This window comes from Bos taurus, chromosome 3, assembly GCF_002263795.3.
Source record: "Bos taurus isolate L1 Dominette 01449 registration number 42190680 breed Hereford chromosome 3, ARS-UCD2.0, whole genome shotgun sequence".
NCBI lineage: Eukaryota > Metazoa > Chordata > Mammalia > Artiodactyla > Bovidae > Bos > Bos taurus.
This window is the reverse complement of record NC_037330.1, coordinates 120,741,042-120,760,718: the sequence shown is the minus strand read 5'-3', so window position 1 is coordinate 120,760,718 and position 19,677 is coordinate 120,741,042. Positions and strand designations below refer to the sequence as shown.

Sequence of the window (19,677 nt, the reverse complement as noted above, 5' to 3'; positions counted from 1 at the left end):
AGTCCACACGGCATCCGGTCCCAGCTCTCGACACGATGCTGAAGTCTTATTTCCAGAAATGATGCACTCTCAAATGTTTGTTCCAAAAAATACTTTATTCGTTAAACAATATATCCATCATCTATAACATGATCCAAAAATACAGATATACATCTTTACATCATTTAATAAAAAGATTTACAATATTTCTTTCTTTTACAAAGAGAACATCAATAATAATTCCTTGAAAACACAACGTAACGTTCAGGTTAAAGCTGCACCATCTTTTTGGATGAGATGTGGTAAGATGACCACAGATACATACCAGCGGGGAGGGAACTTCACAGAGCTCTCTCCTGAATGAGAACGCTTTTCTTAGACTTCCCACTTTAAAATTCCTCTCGGCACAGGTAATGAAGACCAACCACACTGTTCACAAAAAGCCGAGGAAAGCCTGAAACGCTAAGTGTCCCAGCCCCGCACAGGGCAGTCCCTGGCACGCGGGGAAGCTGCTCCTTGGACAGTGTTATTGCTCGAAGCAGTCCTGGCCGAGGGCTGCCGGCGACGGGTCAGGAGGCAGGACTGACAGGCGGCCGGCCAGTGCCCCACACGCCCCCGCAACTGCCCAGGAGCTGCATCCGGAAGGCTGCCGCCTTGGGGCAGACGGGGGCTGCCCAGCTCAGGTGGCCCTGCCAGCACCAGGATCGCGTCCGCCTGCTCAGGGGCCCAGCCCGCGGCAGGGACGGTCACAGGCCTTGTGTGCCAGCCATGAGCCCCTCAAGCTCTGCCGCAGAGGCGGGGGCACGGCTTAACACCTGCTCCTACTACGCAGCGCATGCTCTCCTGCGGGAAAACCAGTGGATGTTTCAACCACTGCTGACGGGTACGAGCAGCACTGGAGACGGACGGCGCCGCTTCTCTGCACGAGAAGCCTCTTCCCTCACAAGCAGACCCCGAGGACCCTGGGGGCCCGCGCCCTCGCTGGCTCAGGAATGCTGCGACAGTGCCAGCCTGCCCCCGGCGCCAGCGCCCGAGACCAGCGAGCGTCTCATCCTGACGGGGGCGGCAGGCAAGGGGCGAGCAGCGCGGGCCGGGACGCTCCCGACCACAGGGCCTCCCCCGCATCTTCCGCCTCGCGGGCAGCGGCATGGTCAGGAGGCATTCGGCCGGGGCCCAAAAACGTCCCGGGGACCCTCTCTCTCCTGCTCCTGTTTTCCATTTTCTCCAAAGCTACGTGCATGTTATTTCAGTGATATTACTGTAACCAGCAAAAGTAAACACTGGAAACATATAAGCACAGAAACTTTCCCAAAAAGGTGCACAGATGGCACGTTACATGGTGACAAGCAGGGCAACACCAGCCAACTTTAAACGAAAGCTTCCGGCAGGGAAGTCAGTCACCCTCCTGGGGAACGGCCAGGGCGGCAGGCACCCCGCTGAGGCTCAGGACCGCCGTCCACCTGCGTCCACAAATCCCCCGTCCCGTGGGCACAGTGGTGTGAATGGGTGGAAGATGAAATGAGCGTATGAGGAATCACCACAAGTGTACTGTACTTACCTATCTTCTCCACAAAAACTGGTAAAGGAGTGAAAAAAAACTTTTCCACAATTTACTCCCCTAATCTTTAAACATCCATGCTAACAAAAACCTAAGTTACTAAACACCAACTCCCCCAGGGTTTCCGGCCAAGGCAGAGGCTGAGGGTGCCAGCGGGCCCTTCCTCAGGAACGTTGCGTGGCCGGGACGAGCCCGGGGCTGAGGGGCAGCTGCGGCCAGACCCCGCACCGGCCCACGGGAGCCCCGGAGCCACACGCTGCACAGACCGCCCGCCGCCTCCCAGCTCCCTCTGGCGAGGACTGGGTCAGACGCAGGGCGCTCGGATGCAGACCCAGGGTGGCCCCCGTCGCCTGCCGGATGGTAGCTGCCCCGCGGGCAGTGGCCCCACAGGACACGGCCTCTGTGGCTCCTGCCCGCTGTCTCCTCTCTCGGAAGCGCACAGGACGGGCGGCCGTCAGGGGGAAGCAGGTGGGTTCCTGTCGATGGCCCTCCTCACAGACAGGATGCGCTTTGTCCACGCCGGGAAGCTGGGCCTCCAGTCTGTCGCGGACCCCGAGCCTGAGGCAGAGCCACCATGCCCACCGTCTTCCAAACACACGCCTGGACGGCCTCAGGGGACAGGGCGCCTGCAGAAGCCACGCAGGGCGTCCACGCCTGGACCACCCACACTGTGACCAGCAAGGCGGGTCCAAGACCACGTGCTGACTGGGGAGTAAAGACACGCGGGTTTCCTCACTTCATGCAGAACTGCTCCTGCGGCCCGGGAGGCTCAGAAATCACATCACATAATAGTCACCTCTCAGTCTAAGCGGCTGACCTGCTGTGCAAGTCAGCAGGCCTCAGGTCAGCTCCCGGCAGCCTGGGCTCACTTCATACTCACACAGACCACTATCTTCACGCTACCACGGTAACTCATCTTCACAGCACAGAGTCGGAATTCCCGGAGAAACGGGCCATCGGCCCTCCGCTGGACCGTCTCTTATCCGTTCCGGTCACGGCACCCACAGCCCGTTTGCTAGTGGTGAGTTGTTTACTCCGGAAAGAAACCCCTCATGGAGGGAACAGGCAGTTCAAACGCAAAGGCAGTGCACAGCGAGGCGGAACCCCCGGGGAGAGCTGGCACTTCCGGGCGCACCCTGGGCTCCCAGCAAGGCTCAGAGGTGCCCGTGGTGGCACCGGGGCCTTGGCAAGCCGCCCCAGGAAGCCAGCCAGACGCCAGGGCTCATGGCTCCAAATGCGACGTGACGGCAGTGCACCAGCCACGCACCCCACGGAGTCCCGGGGCCACCAGGGGTGACCACCGTGCTCAGGGCCTGGGGTCTGTACAAAAGTCACGAGATCTGAGTCACTGTGGCAAGTCCCCTAAGATTGCTTCTCTGTGCAACAGGGCTCAGGTGGCTTCTCGTCTGTTCAAGGAAACATCCAGAATGACAACTGGCCGTTGAGTTATTAAATATCGTTGGAAACAAGGTAGTTTTAAAATAAATGTAAAATATTGCAACATGAATGAGGGAACACGCTAACGCGCTCGTCTTGCCCAGCGTCCGCCCCGGCCTCACTTCTTCTTCCTCCTCTCCTGAACACAGCGGGGACAGAACCTGTGACGAGAAAGGCGCCGTCAGGGGCCCCGGAAGGCGGGAGGCCAGGCCCCATCTCCCGGTCTCCCGGGACAGCGGGACGCTGTGGCCACGGTGCCGGCACGGAGACCCAGACGCAGATGGCGCAACCCTGCCGTGGGGGAAGGTCTGCCCGACGTCCGTGCTGAGGCCAGGGAAGACCCGAGTCAGCGAGCGAGCGGCGTGCACACACGAGCACTCCTGTCGCCCAAGCTCACCAGCGCTCCCGGTGCGAGGACAGGGCCCCTGGGACCACACAGGAAGCGAGCACTCGAGGGGGCACGCTGGAGGTGCCAGGCAGCCCCACCAGGCAGGCGCAGACCCCTGCCCTGCCCCAGGGGGCTCAGCGGCCCCACGACCCTGTGCACACAGGTTCCCGAGGCCCCTCCTGGGGAACAGCTGACGCAACTACGATGCAGCCTCCCGAACCCTGGCTCCCAGCACTTGGTCTGGGGCCTGAGCGCAGCCCGCCCGCCCCGGGGTGGGGGGCCAGAAGCCTCACTGCACTGAGGGTCACAGAGCACAGGCTCGGATGCAGGCTCAGGACGCAGACCAGGTGGGAAGCCGCCTGTACTCTGCCCCCTCTGAAGGGAGACAGGGAGGCCAAGGGTCAAGCGGCTGGTGGGTGGGCCCCACCCCACCCGGCCCCGCCCCACGTCCGCCCAGCGTGTGCTGCTCCCTGAACCACGCCCACACAGTAGGGAACAATCTTCTAGCACCTACCAGCAAAGTCCTGCAAACAACTCAAACCCACCACGTCCAAAATCAAACCCAAGTCGCCCTGCCTGCCTCCCGCCCCAGAGCTAGCCCACACTCCCCTTCTTCCCGGGGGGCTCAGCACAGGACCCCACCCCATCCCACACTGAGCCTGCTCCGGGCCACCAGATTCCACTGGCTCTGCCTGCCAGGGCCTGGCCGGGTGGACACCACGCGTGGCTCTGAGATGTGCCCGCACCCCCTGCCCAGCCGTCCACTGCAGGCAGATGACGCGGACGTCCCTCAAGCAGCCCATGCTCCGTGTCCACACACGGTGTCACTGGAGGGAGCCGGGCACAGGTGGAAGCACGGAGGGCAGCGTCCCCAGGCCTGTGCTCGGCCCAGCCAGTGGGACCAGGCTCTCACACACAGCAGAGCTGCGGCCGCCCACACCTCCCCCGGGACAGAGGCCCCGGCTCCAGGGGCGCCCAGCCCGAGCCTGGCCCTCAGCTGCCATCAGAGCTTCCCCAGGGAGAGTCCTTCCTGCCTTGTCTAGACCTACAGTCACCTCTGCCTCCCTCGAGAGCCAGAGCGGCTGCTGTCGGAGGGAGGCCCACCTTGCACAAGGCGGGGGTCAGGGCGCCAGCAGCCGTCCCCACCCACGGCTCCTCACACCCGGGTTCCGCATCCGCGGGTTCCGCCCACCAGGGAGCTCGCGGTACTGTGGTATTTACCACTGAGAAACAGCCGCGTGGAAGTGGTACAAACCCATGTGACTCGAGGTCACTGTCACACAGGGGTGATGACAGCCACAACCCTGGGTAAGGCAGGCAGCTGTGCCTCTGCAGCTCAGCCCCGGGCACCAGGACGGGCGCAGCAGGCAGGCCCCCCCGCCCAGCCCACAAACAAGGCTGGCGCCATACTGACCATTTTCCTTTGGGCTTCGTGGTCAGGTCCACACAGGCAAAGTGAAACCACTCGATGGGGCACTGCAGGGAGAGGGAGCAAGCGGTCAGTGCCGCCCACCCGCCGCCCACCCACCTGGCCTGCGGCCCGCACTCTCGTACAGAGGAGGCGGTCAGTGCCGCCCTCCCGCCCGCTGCCCAGCCCGGCCCGGCCCGGCCCATGCTCACGTCCGGGTTGTCGCAGCCGATCATCTCCCCGTAGGACACCTGGTGGCAGAGGCAGTAGGTGGGCTCGTTCGGGTCCACGGGCATGTCCAGCACATCAGAGGGGTGCACAGATAGGATGGTGTCGGTGAACTCCGACCTGCGGGGGCGACAGGCGGGGGGTTGGGGACAAACTGACCCCAAGGGCGCCCGGCAAGGGCGCGGCCAAGCAGCGCGGGCCGGTGTGGGGCAGGCGTTCACGTGTGCAGAGCAGTCGCCCAGCGAGCAGGCCTGCTCCAGCCCCACCCCTGCCCTAAGGCCGACGGCATGACCACCAGTGCGACACCCGAGAGCACCCCCGAGCCCACCCGGATACCCGGAGTCCGTGCAGCCCTGCAGCTCCGCCCACTGCCCGACTCCACTGGCACCTTCAGCCCAGAGCTGCAGGCGACCTTGCCCCCAGCCTCCCCTGGGCTCTGCCTCTCGGGAACCAAGCAGCACCAGAGCCACCCCATCCTCGGGGCCACTTCACCTGCTGGCCCCAGGAAGCAGCCCACCACACCCGGGCCCCCCGAGCAGCCCAGCCAGACCAGGGCTGCCCGCACCACTCCCAAGCCCCCGCAGCACCCAGGCCACCCCCAAGACCGCTGCCCATGGCACCACAGCTGCAGGGAGGGAAGGGGCTCGGGGGGAATCGACTCATGTGGGTTTCAGCCTTCTAAAAAAATCCCATGAGCTCAGTGAGTGAAACAGTACTTTCCCATCAGTACAGAAGGAAAACCCTCCCTCCCTTACCCCCAGGTAAAAAGTACAGGCGTGTTCAGATATTCATCTGCTAAAGAGATGGCGCATCACAGGAGGAACCAGCAAAGGGAAAGCTAAGAGGCAGCGGCCGACCAGGCGACGTGAAGGCACCGACCGGGTAAACGGAAGGGATCCAGGTCCCAGAGTGACTGACTGCCTGCCCCTTCCTCGGGCACCGCGCCCCAGTCAGCTGCACCCCGGCCCCCTGACACGGCCCACGCCGGCAGGGACGCTCTGAGGCCTCCTCTGTGAGGACTCTGTATCCATCTCTGAGAAGAGACTTCCTCTCTGTAAACATCAGAGAGACGTAGCTCGACCCGGGGCTTTCCAACTGCTTCAAGCACAGCCACAGACGGGCCCGCCGGCCAGGGGGCTCTCTCTCGGCCTGCGGGGTCCTGTGCTCGGCCAGGCGGCCACGGGGATGATGCGGTTCAGGAGGGCCACTGGGCCCAGCCTCCTCACCGAGGGCTCCGGCCATGTCGCCCCCGACGGCCCCAGCTCACCCGCTGTGATACGGACAGCGGCCAAGGGAACGCTGCAGGCCCTCAGGGTGCTGGGACCACGGGGCTCACCCGGGCTCTGCACGGCCAGGCACGTGCCCCCCGGGGAGGTGCCCCTGCACTCGGGAGCCGGAGTCTCATCCCTCCAAGGGGACTCGTGGAGACAAAGGGACACAAGAGGATGCCCGCCTGATCCCAGGTCCTGAGCAGGAAGGAGCAGGAAGCCCTGCCACCACGGGGAAAGGTAAGCCCGCACACCACCGCGTCATGGGTACAGACACGCGAGGGCTGTGGAGGGCGGGGGGCAGGCAGCACCTGCTGGGTGCAGCGGAGGCCTTGCTGCCCACGGGACCGCTCTGACACCGCAGGACCTGCCCACAGCCACACCCACGGTCCATCTACCGAACCCTGCCACACAGAGGCTGCAGAGCCCAGCCCCTGGACTCCAACCAGCCAGCTTCCCAGGCCCCGTGACCAACCCGGGGAGCAGCAGGAGAGCCTCGCCCGCAGGCGGCAGACAGGCGCTGTGGCTTCCCCGCCTCACCACCTTCCCACCAGCCCCCACCCAGCTCCGTCCACCTGCGCCGCACGAGGGCGAGCCCTCTGGGAAGCGCAGGCGCTGCCCTCTCCACGACCTGCGTACGCCCGCAAGATCAGACGAGGAGAAAACCGTGTGCCCTAAGGAACCAAGAACACAGGAGTGGTCACCAGGAGGGCTTTTCTGCTGGGTCAGCGGTAAAGAAGCCGCCTGCCAACGCAGCAGACATGGGTTTGATCCCTAGTCGGCAGGTTCTTGCCTGGGAAATCCCATGGACAGAAAAGCCTGGTGGGCAGAGTCCACAGGGTTGTAGAGAGTCAGACATGATATAAGAGGCTAAACACCACCAACCAGGAGGTGCGTGTGCAAAAAGCATCAAATGCACAGCAGACTGGGTGTTTAGATGAACAAAGGAGGGCTTTAGATACATGTTACGGAAGAAGCGTAACTAAGACATTCATGTATGGAGACGTTTCAAAACAGAACTAAAATCTGTAAAACAAAAAAAAGGAGTCAAATGATGTTCTAGAACAAAAATCACAATATGTGAAATTAACAGCTGATCCTTGAGCAACATGGGTCTGAACTGGGTGATTCCACCTATGTGTAGATTTTTTTCAGTAGATACGTGCTACAGTATTATGTGACCCTTGGATGTGGAACCTCGGATTCAGAAGGATATCAGATCAGCACACCTAACACAGGTGAGGGGGGAGGGGCCACAGCACACCTGCTCAGGTGAGCACGTCTGCAGCCTCAGCAGTAACTGGTGGTGTCATCCTGAGCAAACACCAACGTTCTCTGGGGAGAAAGAAAAAAAGCACCTCTCACCCTCCTTTATGCTTCTTCTTCTTTGGGGTGTCATCTTCTGAGGTCCTCCTACCACGACCCCTGGAGCCCCTCTTTTCTTTCTGACCTCGACCTTCTGAAACAAGAAAGACCCCAACTTTGTTCACAGAATTCCTGAGGCAGGACAAGGTTTACCCAAATAAAGTATTTACCATGATATCCCTAACACACTTATCAGACAAAACGCTTCAAAACTCCAAGGTTAATAGTAACAAAACGAAGAAAAATTAAGACTTGCTTTTTAGCCCCCGTCCTCCAGCACTCTCGAAGTCGCTGCCCTCCAGCTTGTCCTTCAGGTCCGCCTCAAAGCGAGCCAGGTCTGCATCCAGCCTCCGGATGTGCTTGTCCACCTGCACGGAAGGACACTCACACAATCCGCGTGGCTCTCAGGGCAAAACGCCCTGGGAATCACAAACGTTCCCAGCGTCAGCCAGAGAATGCTGTCTGCCCTAGGCTGAGTCCTGAATTAACGAAGCTCTGCTAGAACAAGGCCCACTACTTCCTAGTTGATGCAAAGGTCTTTTTTCCCCACATATGACCCATCAACAGAATAAAGCCTGCTGCTGCTAAGTCGCTTCAGTTGTGTCCGACTCTGTGCGACCTCATGGACTGCAGCCCACCAGGCTCCCCTGTCCCTGGGATTTTCCAGGCAAGAGTACTGGAGTGGGGTGCCATTGCCTTCTCCGAGAATAAAGCCTACTGGGGAGAAAACCTTGAAGGGATGAGAAACAGCTGTGAGACGTGGAGTAAGGGCTAAGGACACTAGATACCGAAACTTAACGTAAAATGTGAAGTGTGCACAGGTCCTTAAGGAGAAAACGACTTAAGTTCTAGGTTCCGGATGGAGCTGGAAGGAAGGAGAAAGAGGTGGGACATCACCCGTCACCCATGACCACACAGGATAACAAGGGAGGGGACGCTCCTGCTGAGCAGCTGCAGGGTCATCACAAGAAAAGCGCCTGCCGGCAGTGACGGCCACCCATCGCCCCCTGTGGCAGCTTCCCAAGCGGGAACCACGTGGCCCCGTCAGAGTGAACCAGAGTCCTCAGCTTCGTTACACAGCTGAGAAAATGGGAGTGCCTTAAGGATGCTGATCCCACCGAACTCTCAGGAAGACAGGCTGCTTACTCAAAGGACTTACTGCTTTACAGCATCAAAACCCCAAACATAAGCATTAAGCTCTCCTTCGAGAGGCTTCTTTCTCAAACACAACTGAATTCGGGCTTTGATAAATCACTATTTCTTGCTGTGGGAGGTGAGGATGGGGCACCTCAGACAGAACCCCATATGTGCCACTTCATGAGCCTCAAGTGAGGCAGACCTGAGAGGGAGGTCGCCAGAGCAAGCCCTAGGGCCTCACCTAAAGCTGATAAAAACAAACAGCAAAAATATATATATATATACACACATAACTGAACCAGCCGAAAGGCCGCAGAGCACGAGACTACACCAACGCCCCCGGGAGGCAGGTCCCTCCACGGCGCACCTTCGCGAGCTGCATCGCTCGGCCCCAGCCTGGCCTCTGCCTGCCCTGCCGCTCTGGGCAGGGTTCCCCGCCGCGTGGGGCGCGGCGTGTGCCTGGGGCAGCCCGCACTCACCATCTCATAGGTCTGCATGGCCAGCTGCACCTTGTCGTCGCTGTACTCCTTGCACTTGTTGTAGGCGCTCTGGATCTTCTGCAGGTGCTCCACTCGCTGGTCCGAGGAAAGAGTCTTCACGGTAGAGATGTACTCTGCAGCCAGGATGTCAATCTCAGCTTTCTTATCTGAGAGAGAAATGGTTGAAGAGCTATTTCCCGCGTGCGATCCAGGACAAGCTCACCAGACCGGCAACCAATAAAGCCTGACGATGGCAAGTTCCAGCCAAGAAGTAGTTGGCTCAAACTGGCTGCCTGTTGTGGCAAGGGGAACAGCCTTCCCAGACACTGTGGGTCAGGGCCGCGGGCAGACACCCCGACCGGGGCAGGGTGCCCAGGACAACCCAGTGTATGCTGCTGCCCAGCAAGGGCTCACTGTGCCTCCCTGGGCTCTCAAGAGTCCCTGTTTGAATAAATGATGTGCTCACCTCACCTGTGACCAGCATGCTACTGTCAGGGACATACCCTAAAGATTCGGAGGCCAGGATACACATGGGAAAATGGCCTTAACTACAGATAACAGGAAACAACTCAAACGTCAAATCTAGGATAAAACAGATAAATAAGCTGCAGTCCATTCACAGAACAGAGCACTGCTGCTGCTGCTGCTGCTAAGTCGCTTCAGTAGTGTCTGGCTCTGTGCAACCCCATAGATGGCAGCCACCAGGCTCCTCTGTCCCTGGGACTCTCCAGGCAAGAACACTGGAGTGGGTTGCCATTTCATTCTCCAATGCATGCAAGTGAAAAGTGAAAGTGAAAGCACTCAGTCGTGCCCGACTCTCAGCACTGCCAAGCAGTAAAAAGACACGACTACACCGGCCAATCCCACCAAGAAAAGCACGACGCAGGAAAACACACACAATGTGACGATTCCATGGTTGTTAAGGGTGGAGACAGACGAAGGCATTAATGCTTCAGTGTAGAGACGAAAAGACCATCCTTGCAGGTGATAACTCAGGGTGCACTCCTCAGGGGAAGAGGGCCTACTCAGGAGTCTCACAGGCCGTGGGCACCAGGGGCTCTATTTCTCCATCTGGGGAAAGGGTCTCTGGGTATTATTTGCTAAGCAATTTATAAATGTTTAAACCACTTCAGTAATCTTGCCTTGAGAACCCCATGAACAGGAAAAGGCAAAAAGATAGGACACTGAAAGATGAACTCCCCAGGTCGGTAGGTGCCCAATATGCTACTGGAGATCAGTGGGAAAATAACTCCAGATAGAATGAAGGGATGGAGCCAAGGCAAAAATAACACCCAGTTGTGGATGTGACTGGTGATGGAAGCATGGTCCGATGCTGTAAAGAGCAATATAGCTTAGGAACCTGGAATGTCAGGTCCATGAATCAAAGCAAACTGGAAGTGGTCAACCAGGAGATGGCAAGGGTGAACATCGACATTCTAGGAATCAGAGAACTAAAATGGACTGGAATGGGTGAATTTAACTCAGATGACCATTATATCTACTACTACGGGCAGGAATCCCTCAGAAGAAATGGGGTGGCCCTCATGGTCAACAAAAGAGTCAGTGATGCAGTACTTGGATGCAATCTCAAAAATGACAGAATGATCTCTGTTTGTTTCCAAGGCAAACCATTCAATATCATTATAATCCAAGTCTATGCCCCAACCAGTAACACTGAAGAAGCTGAAGTTGAACGGTTCTATGAAGACCTACAAGACCTTTTAGAACTAACACCCAAAAAAGATGTCCTTTTTATTACAGGGGACTGGAATGCAAAAGTAGGAAGTCAAGAAACACCTGGAGTAACAGGCAAATTTGGCCTTGGAATACGGAATGAAGCAGGGCAAAGGCTAATAGAGTTTTGCCAAGAGAACGCACTGGTCATAGCAAACACCCTCTTCCAACAACACAAGAGAAGACTCTATACATGGACATCACCAGATGGTCAACACCAAAATCAGATTGATTATATTCTTTGCAGCCAAAGATGAAAAAGCTTTGTATAGTCAGCAAAAACAAGACCGGGAGTGGACTGTGGCCCAGATCATGAACTCCTTACTGCAAAATTCAGACTTAAATTGAAGAAAGTGGGGAAAACCACTAGACCATTCAGGTATGACCTAAATCAAATTGCTTATGATTATACAGTGGAAGTGAGAAATAGATTTAAGGGACTAGATCTGATAGACAGAGTACCTGATGAACTATGGACTGAGGTTTGTGACACTGTACAGGAGACAGGGAACAAGACAATCCCCATGCAAAAGAAATGCAAAAAAGCAAAATGGCTGTCTGAGGAGGTCTTACAAATAGCTGTGAAAAGAAAAGAAGCAAAAAATAAAGGAGAAAAGCAAAGATTTGAATGCAGAGTTCCTTTGAAAAGCAAGGAGAGATAAGAAAGCTTTCCTCAATGATCAATGAAAGAAATAGAGGAAAACAACAGGATGGGAAACACTAGAGATACCAAGGGAACACTTCATGCAAAGATGGGCTTGATAAAGGACAAAAATGGTATGGATTTAATAGAAGCAGAAGATATTAAGAGATGGCAAGAATACACAGAAGAACTGTACAAAAAAGATCTTCACAACCCAGATAATCATGATGCTGTGATCACCCACCTAGAGCCAGACATCCTGGAATGGGAAGTCAAGTGGGCCTTAGGAAGCATCATTACGAACAAAGCTAGTGCAGGTGATGGAATTCCAGTTGAGCTATTTCAAATCCTAAGGTGCCGTTAAACTGCTGCACTCAATATGCCAGCAAATTTGGAAAACTCAGCAGTGGCCACAGGACTGAAAAAGTCCATTTTCATTCCAATCCCAAAGAAAGGCAATGCCAAAGAATGCTCAAACTACCGCACAATTGCACTCATCTCACATGCTAGTAAAGTCATGCTCAGAATTCTCCAAGCCAGGCTTCAGCAATATGTGAACCATGAACTTTCAGATGTTCAAGCTGGATTTAGAAAAGGCAGAGGAACCAGAGATCGAATTGCCAACATCTGCTGCATCATCGAAAAAGCAATAGAGTTCCAGAAAAACATCTATTTCTGCTTTATTGACTATACCAAAGCCTTTGACTGTGTGGATCACAATAAACTGTGGAAAATTCTGAAAGAGATGGGAATACCAGACCACCTTATCTGCCTCTTGAGAAACCTATATGCAGGTCAGGAAACAACAGTTAGAACTGGACTTGGAACAACAGACTGGTTCCAAATAAGAAAAGGAGTATGTCAAGGCTGTATATTGTCACCCTGCTTATTTAACTTCTATGCAGAGTACATCATGAGAAACGCTGGGCTGGATGAAGCACAAGCTTGAATCAAGATTGCCGGGAGAAATATCAATAACCTCAGATATGCAGATGACACCACCCTTATGGCAGAAAGTGAAGAGGAACTAAAGAGCCTCCTGATGAAAGTGAAAGAGGAGACTGAAGAGGTTGGCTTAAAGCTCAACATTCAGAAAACTAACATCATGGTGTCTGGTCCCATCACTTCATGGCAAATAGATGGAGAAACAGTGGCAGACTTTACTTCTTGGGGCTGCAAAATCATTGTGGATGGTGACTGCAGCCATGAAATTAAAAGATGCTTACTCCTTGGAAGGAAAGTTATGACCAACCTAGACAGCATGTTAAAGAGCAGAGACATTACTTTGCCAACAAAGGTCCGTCTAGTCAAGGCTATGGTTTTTCCTGTGGTCATGTATGGATGTGAGAGTTGGACTATAAAGAAAGCTGAGCACAGAAGAACTGATGCTTCTGAACTGTGGTGTTGGAGAGGACTCTTGAGAGTCCCTTGGACTGCAAGGAGATCCAACCAGTCCACCCTAAAGGAGATCAGTCCTGAGTGTTCATTGGAAGGACTGATGTTGAAGCTGAAACTCCAATACTTTGGCCACCTGATGTGAAGAGCTGACTCACTGGAAAAGACCCTGATGTTGGGAAAGATTGAAGGTGGGAGAAGGGGACGACAGAGGATGAGATGGTTGGATGGCATCACTGACTTGATGGGCATGATCTGAGTGAACTCCGGCAGTTGGTGATGGACAGGGAGGCCTGCCGTGCTGCAGTCCATGGGGTCGCAAAGAGTCTTAACACGACTGAGTGACTGAGCTGAAATGAACGCTTATTTCTGAATGTAAGTGGTCTATCTCACAATAAAATACGTCTCTGTATTCACTACTCAGAAGGCTGTACCTCAGTCAAAAACCAGTTATTCCAATATCATAAAGTATACGCCCAACACGACGTGTGAAAAAGTGTCCATACCCAAGCACATCATCAAATGTAAAACGTCACAGATAAAGAGAAAAGTGGAAATAAAGATCACATCTTCAAAGCATCAGGAATGCAAACGACAGTGGCCGTCTCAGTCGCCACACGGAGACGACACAGCAGCATCTGCTGCGCTCTGGGGGAAATGCCCGTCAATCTGGGATTGTATACCCAACCAACTGCTCGCTGCTGCAGTTTCAGATACGCAACATTATTCACCTTCCTCTCTACCCTTTTCCCAGGAGCTCCCAGAGAAAAGGCTCCCCTGAAACAAAGGGGCAAATCAAGACGCAGCACGCTTAGCAACCTAGCAAACAGGGCTCCGCATGGAGGAGCAGCAGAGGGAGGAAGGCCTGGGGCAAGGCATGCACAGCAGACCCGCCGGTGAGCTGCGGCGGCCCCGTGTGGGACACACAGAGGCCTGGCAGGTGCCTGGCGCAGCGCACTGGGAACGTGGGAAACAAGCCGAGCGGCAGAGCAGGGAGGGACGCCGAGAGAAAGTCAGGCCAGACAGGGCGCGTGCGCACAGCAGATGGTCCGCTACCAACATAGGGGCCCTGACGCACGCAGCGTCAGTACAGCGTGAACCCCGGCCCACGACACCCAGGGGATGCACACAGCGTCAGTACAGCGTGAACCCCGGCCCACGACACCCAGGGGATGGCGGGAAGGAGCTGTGTGCACATGAGCTGGCTGGGTGCAACCAGAGACGTCAATCTTCACTTTCTGTAATAATCGAACAGCTAAAGTCTAAAACCAAAAGGAAATAAAGTAAGAAATGCAGCACAAATGAGCTGCTTAGAAATAAGGAGTTACACACCCAAAGGTCCAAGAGTGCTGTATAACTGTATATATATCTATAACTATACACACAGAGAGTGAAACGAGAAGTCTTTTAAAGAGAAGGTAACAAACACTTTACCTGCAAGGAGGGGACTAGGGTTATAACGAAGAAACGTAGGAGCACCAGGGACTCCATCTGATTGCACAGACCTGGCACTCTCTCTGAGACATGACCCCACGCCCGCAGCACCACGCCCAGGGCCCTGCACCCACCTTCCGTCCTCTGGTCCAGCTCTCGCATCAGCTGGAAGTTCCTCTGAAGCTCACAGGGAAGGTTCTCGATACCTGAAACACAGACACAGCAGGACAAACACTCACCTTCCAAGCTTCACACCTCAAGGCTACAAGGGATAAGCCCACTCCAGCTTCTGTTTCTTAGGGTTCGGAAACAAGAAGAATCAGGGTATCTTTTTCCAGGGACGTGCTCTGAACACTGAACACACCCTGGTACAGGCTGACGTGCTTGAGCGCCGGTCAGCAACTCAAGAAGTCAGAGTCAAACAGAGGACAGAGGGCGCCCACGAGACCTTCCCACCCCAGACCCCATGCCACTCCTCCCTTGCAGACACCCCCTCCCAGCGAATAAGCCCAAACCCCGGGGTCCTCCTCCAACTTGACTCTGAACTTGGGGCACCGGGAAGTGCCAACCCGGGCTGCGTGGGGGAACGTGATACAAAGATGGAGCTGCCCAACACAGAGGCACTGGCCACACGGGGCTCCTGAGCACCTGAAATGGGGCCAGTACCACAGATGGACTGAGTTTCCCATTTTACGAGAGTTTATTTAAAATCAAACAGACCAGGAGGGGCAGCACAGTGACAACCCTGCACCACACTGGTCTGCTGTCCCCACTGCCAGGCTCCTGGTCCAGGCCAAGCCCGCCCCCTGCCTGCAGCCAGGATGGGCCCCTCTCATCAAACAAAGTTGCTGCTTAAGCCCCAGGGCTCCCCGGCTCAGCAGACAGCAAGCGGAGCCCTCAGAGCCTCTCTGTGGGATCCCCCCAGGGTTCCCACAGCAGCAGTGCCCCTGCACCTCAGATGTGCTAGGCTCCTTCATGACCTTTAAACTCCAGTGAATGTTTAAAAACTCCACCTGCCCCATCTGAGAGCGTGTCCCAGGAAAATTCCTGGTGCTTAGGGAGTGAGCAGGGGCTTCTGTCCCCAAGCCTTCACACGGTGCCCCGCAAAGGCCAGGAATCATATTCCTCGGACTCTCCTCGTGGGACCCACCAGAAAGCACCAGGAAAGAGGAGGGTAAGCCGCAGTGCCCACCCCCGCCCCAGGCACCTGGGTGCTCTCCCACCCAGGACCTGTGTTCAGGCTGGGCAAGGACTGGGTGATCCCTGTGGATCACCACAGTCTTCTCCAGAGAAGTTCAATCCCTACTCTCAACAACCTCACGTGGGGGTCTGGGGGCTGTGAAAATTCCCAGTACAGCACAGTGCTCTAGAGCCATGGGGCCCAACACCCACCAGCCTCCCCCTCCCCAGGCCATGCCCCAGCGTAGGCCAGACTGGAGTCAGAACGAAGGACTCCAATGCGGGATCGCCGCTATCAAGCAAGAGACCTTAACAAGCTACGTGGCTTCTGCAGGCAGCATCACATGCTCTGTGAAATGTGGAGGAAAAAAGCCACCTGCTCAGGAGTTCTCCAGAGAGGACATGTGCAACGCGTCGGGACATCTGGCCACGACGATGACCCCTGCCTTGAACACCTTAACCCAGGCCAGTAAGTAGCGCCCCCAGCCCCTGGGCACGGACCGGTACCCTCAGTGACCCTCTGCGCCTGCATGCCTTGCAGACAGATGCACGAACTGAGGCCTGGAAGTGAGGCACAAGCTAGGTCACAGCACAAGCAGGCACAGAACCCAGAACCCCGAGGCCCTGGGACCCCCAAACCCGACTCAGAGTCCCAGGCGATTGGGACTCAACCATTGGTGGGCCAGTCCCGCCCCCAAGGCGGGCTGGGCTCGGAGGGGCGGGGCCTGGCCAGAGGGGGCGGGCCCGACAGGGAGGTGAGCGGAGCCCAGCCGATAAGGGGAGGGGCCCCGCCCAGGAGGCTGGGTTCAAGGACGGGGAGGGCGGGGCCTGCAAGAAGGTGGGCGTGGCCGTCGGCAAGGCGGGGCCGGGCCGCCCGAGCCCCGCCCCGCGTCTCCGGCCCCGCCCCGCCGTGACGCACCTGGAATTGGCGCGGCCGTGCCGGCGGTGCCCTGCGCCGCCCGCCCCGCGCCCCTCCCTCGCCGCCCCGCCCGCCCCGCGCGCCCCCGCCGCCCCCGCCGCCTTCCGGCCGCCCCGCCGCCCCCGCGTGCCCCGGGGCCCGCGCGCGGAGCCCGGCGCTCGGGGAAGCGCGGCAGGGGCGGCGGGGCGCGGGCCGCGGGCCGGGGCGGTGCGCGGGGCGCTTACTGTCCAGGTAGTGCTCCAAGTACATGGCGGTCGCCATCTTCGTCCGCGGCCGCGCTCCGGGTCTGCGCGGGCGGCGGCGCCGCGAGGGCCGGGGGCGGGGCCGTCTAGTCACTATTAATGAGCCGCGCGCGCTGATTGGGCGCCGGCCGGGCGGGGCCCCCGCCTCGGCTTCCGGCCGGGCCGCGCGCGACCTCGCGCGGGGGCTGGGCGGGCTGGGCGGCCCTGGCGGGCGGGCGGGCCGGGTGCTCGGCCGAGGGCCCGGGAGCGCGCGTAGCGCCTGGAGGGGCGACTTCCGGGGCCCGCGGGCCCGGAGCCTGCGATTCCCCGGGCCGCCTGGCGGGGGCCGGCGTTCTAAACCCCAGGCGGACATGTAAAAGGGGGAACGCGTTCACTGTTTTGCCAGCTTTACCTGCATTATACAAAGTCAGGCTGTAGGGAAATGTACAGCTTCCCCACTCCCGGAGGCGCGGGCCTGCGATCGTCTTGCTCACCCTTCGATCCAAGTGATACCAATGTTTGTGCAACGATCCCCGCTCCATTTAATGCTTGGTGTGAAAATTCACACGCACGCTCCCGTGCACTGTTGCACACCACCCCTATTTTATTGTTTCGAGTAGATAAGTGTTTTTATTAATAGAGTTTATTTTTAGAGCAGTTTTTGGGTCTCAGAAAAATTGACAAGAAAATACAAGAGTTCTTATACACCCCTTCCACGCATACACAGTTTTCCTTAAGAACATTTTCCATGGCTGGGGCACATTTATTACAATTGATGAAATAGTATTGATACATTATTATTAAGGTTTCCTTGCTAGCTCTGGTAAAGAACCCACCTGCAAATGCAGAAGACCCCGCTTCGATCTCTGGGTCGAGAAGATCCACTGGAGAAGGAAATGGCAACCCACTCCAGTATTCTTGCCATGGGACGTCCCATGGACAGAGGAGCCTGGCTGGCTACACTACATAGGGTCACAAAGGAGTCGGACGCAACTTAGCGACTAAACAGCAACAAAAAGAAGTCCGTGGTTTACATTAGGCTTCAGTCTGCGTTGGGCATTTATGTTAAGTGGCACCCATTACAGTGTCAAATGTAACAGTTGCTCTGCCCTAAAAATCAGCTGCTTCTCCATTCTCCCTACTGGGGAACCCCTGGCAAACGCTAATCCTTTCACTGTCTCTAGTTCTGCCGTTCTCAGAATGTCATATAGTTGAAATCATAGAACGTGTAGCCCTTTCAGATTGGCTTCTTTCACCTAGTAACATGCATTTTAAGTTTCCTCCATTCCTTTTCATGACCGGACAGCTTCTTTTATTAAAAAAAAAATATATATATATATATTCATTTGACTGCGTCACGTATTGCAGTACTTGGAATCTTCATTGCGGATCTTTCCTTGTGGTGCACAGACTCTAGTTGTGTCTCTTGGGCTCAGTACTTGCAGGAAGCAGACTTTGTTGTTCCACAGCAGGTGGGAATATTAGTTCCCTGACCAGGGATTGAACCCAGATCCCTTGTATTGCAAGGCAGATCGTCAACCGTTGGACCAAGAGGGAAGTCGTGCTCATCTCTTAACACTAGAAATCATCTCCTTGTCTGTACCACAGTTTATTCTTCACATATTGCTTGCGTCCAAGTTCTGTCAATTAGGAATAAAGCTCCTATAACCACGGTCAGGTTTTTGGGTGCACACACTTCAATTCCTTTGGATAAATACCAAGAACTGTAATTGCTGGATCAGACTGTAATGTTTAGCCTTGTAAGAAACTGCCAAACGGTCTTCCACAAAGAGCTGTACCATTTTGTATTTCTACCAACAATGGATGAGAGTTCCTGTGGCTGCACATCTTCACCAGCATTTTGTGTCATTAGTGTTTTGGTTTTGGGCCGTGAAAAAGACGTGTAGCGGTATCTCCTTTTATTTCCAATTCTGGAAAGCCTGGTGTGCTGCAGTCCATGGGGTCACAAAGAGCTGGACATGATTTAGCGACTGAACAATGACATGCGGTGTTGGGAACCTTTTCACATGCATATTGCCACCTGTATGTCTCTGGTGAGGCGTCTGTTCAGATTTTCTGCCCAGTTTTTAAAATTGAGCTGTTGGGCTTCTTAACTGGTGAGTCATACTATCCAGTTTTCTACCATTTACATTTTTAACTTAATATTCTTCGCAAATTCTGGACAGTTCAGTTCAGTCGCTCAGTTGTGTCTGACGCTTTGCGACCCCATGAACCACAGCCCGCCAGGCCTCCCTGTCCATCACCAACTCCCGGAGTCCACCCAGACTCATGTGCACTGAGTCGGCGATGCCATCCAGCCATCTCACGTCTTACTCAGTTTGATGTCATCCTGGTTACTAGCCGTGTTTCACTGGGTCACTATACCTACTTTAACAGACGCCTTACAGAGGAACACTGTTTTGATGGTTTCACGTTTCTCATTACCATAAGTGTTCTGGTGAATATTTTTCATACAGTTGTTTGTATCTGTCCTGGTTACCTACTGCTACATAATATACCTGTAAACTTAGTCGTCTAAAAGAAACATTTTATTCGAGCTAACAGCTTTTATAGTCAGGCGTCCCAGCAAGGCTCGGTTGGGTTATTGTTTTATTCTGTGCAATATGATAGAGATCTCCAGAGCGGCTAGAAGGTGGCGTTCAACTGGTACCTGCACCAGAGCACCTAGAGTGCGGCCTCTCCAGCCCAGAGCTTCTACAGAGTTCTGAGAGGCCCCAGTGGAAGCTGCCCGACTCTGTGACCTCACCTGGGTCATCCCAAGACGACACCTCACCACATTCTGTTGGTCAAGTGAGTCCCTGGGGCCAACCCAGACTCCGGGGGAGGGGACGGTAGACCCGTACCTCTCAAGGGAGGAGCAGCACTGTTGTGGCTGTATTAATCG

General features: G+C 55.7%; 1 protein-coding gene across 1 annotated transcript; it reads right to left on the bottom strand.

Annotated features, from left to right (window-relative positions):
* Positions 1–2,978: 2,978 nt before the first annotated feature.
* On the bottom strand, positions 2,979–16,839 carry ING5 (inhibitor of growth family member 5). Its single transcript, NM_001040580.1, is given in 8 exon segments — positions 2,979–3,135; positions 4,777–4,838; positions 4,983–5,118; positions 7,632–7,725; positions 7,888–7,999; positions 9,248–9,414; positions 14,588–14,659; positions 16,776–16,839. Coding segments are annotated over 8 exon segments (723 nt in total). The 5' UTR covers positions 16,813–16,839; the 3' UTR covers positions 2,979–3,092.
* Between the last annotated feature and the right edge of the window lie 2,838 nt (positions 16,840–19,677).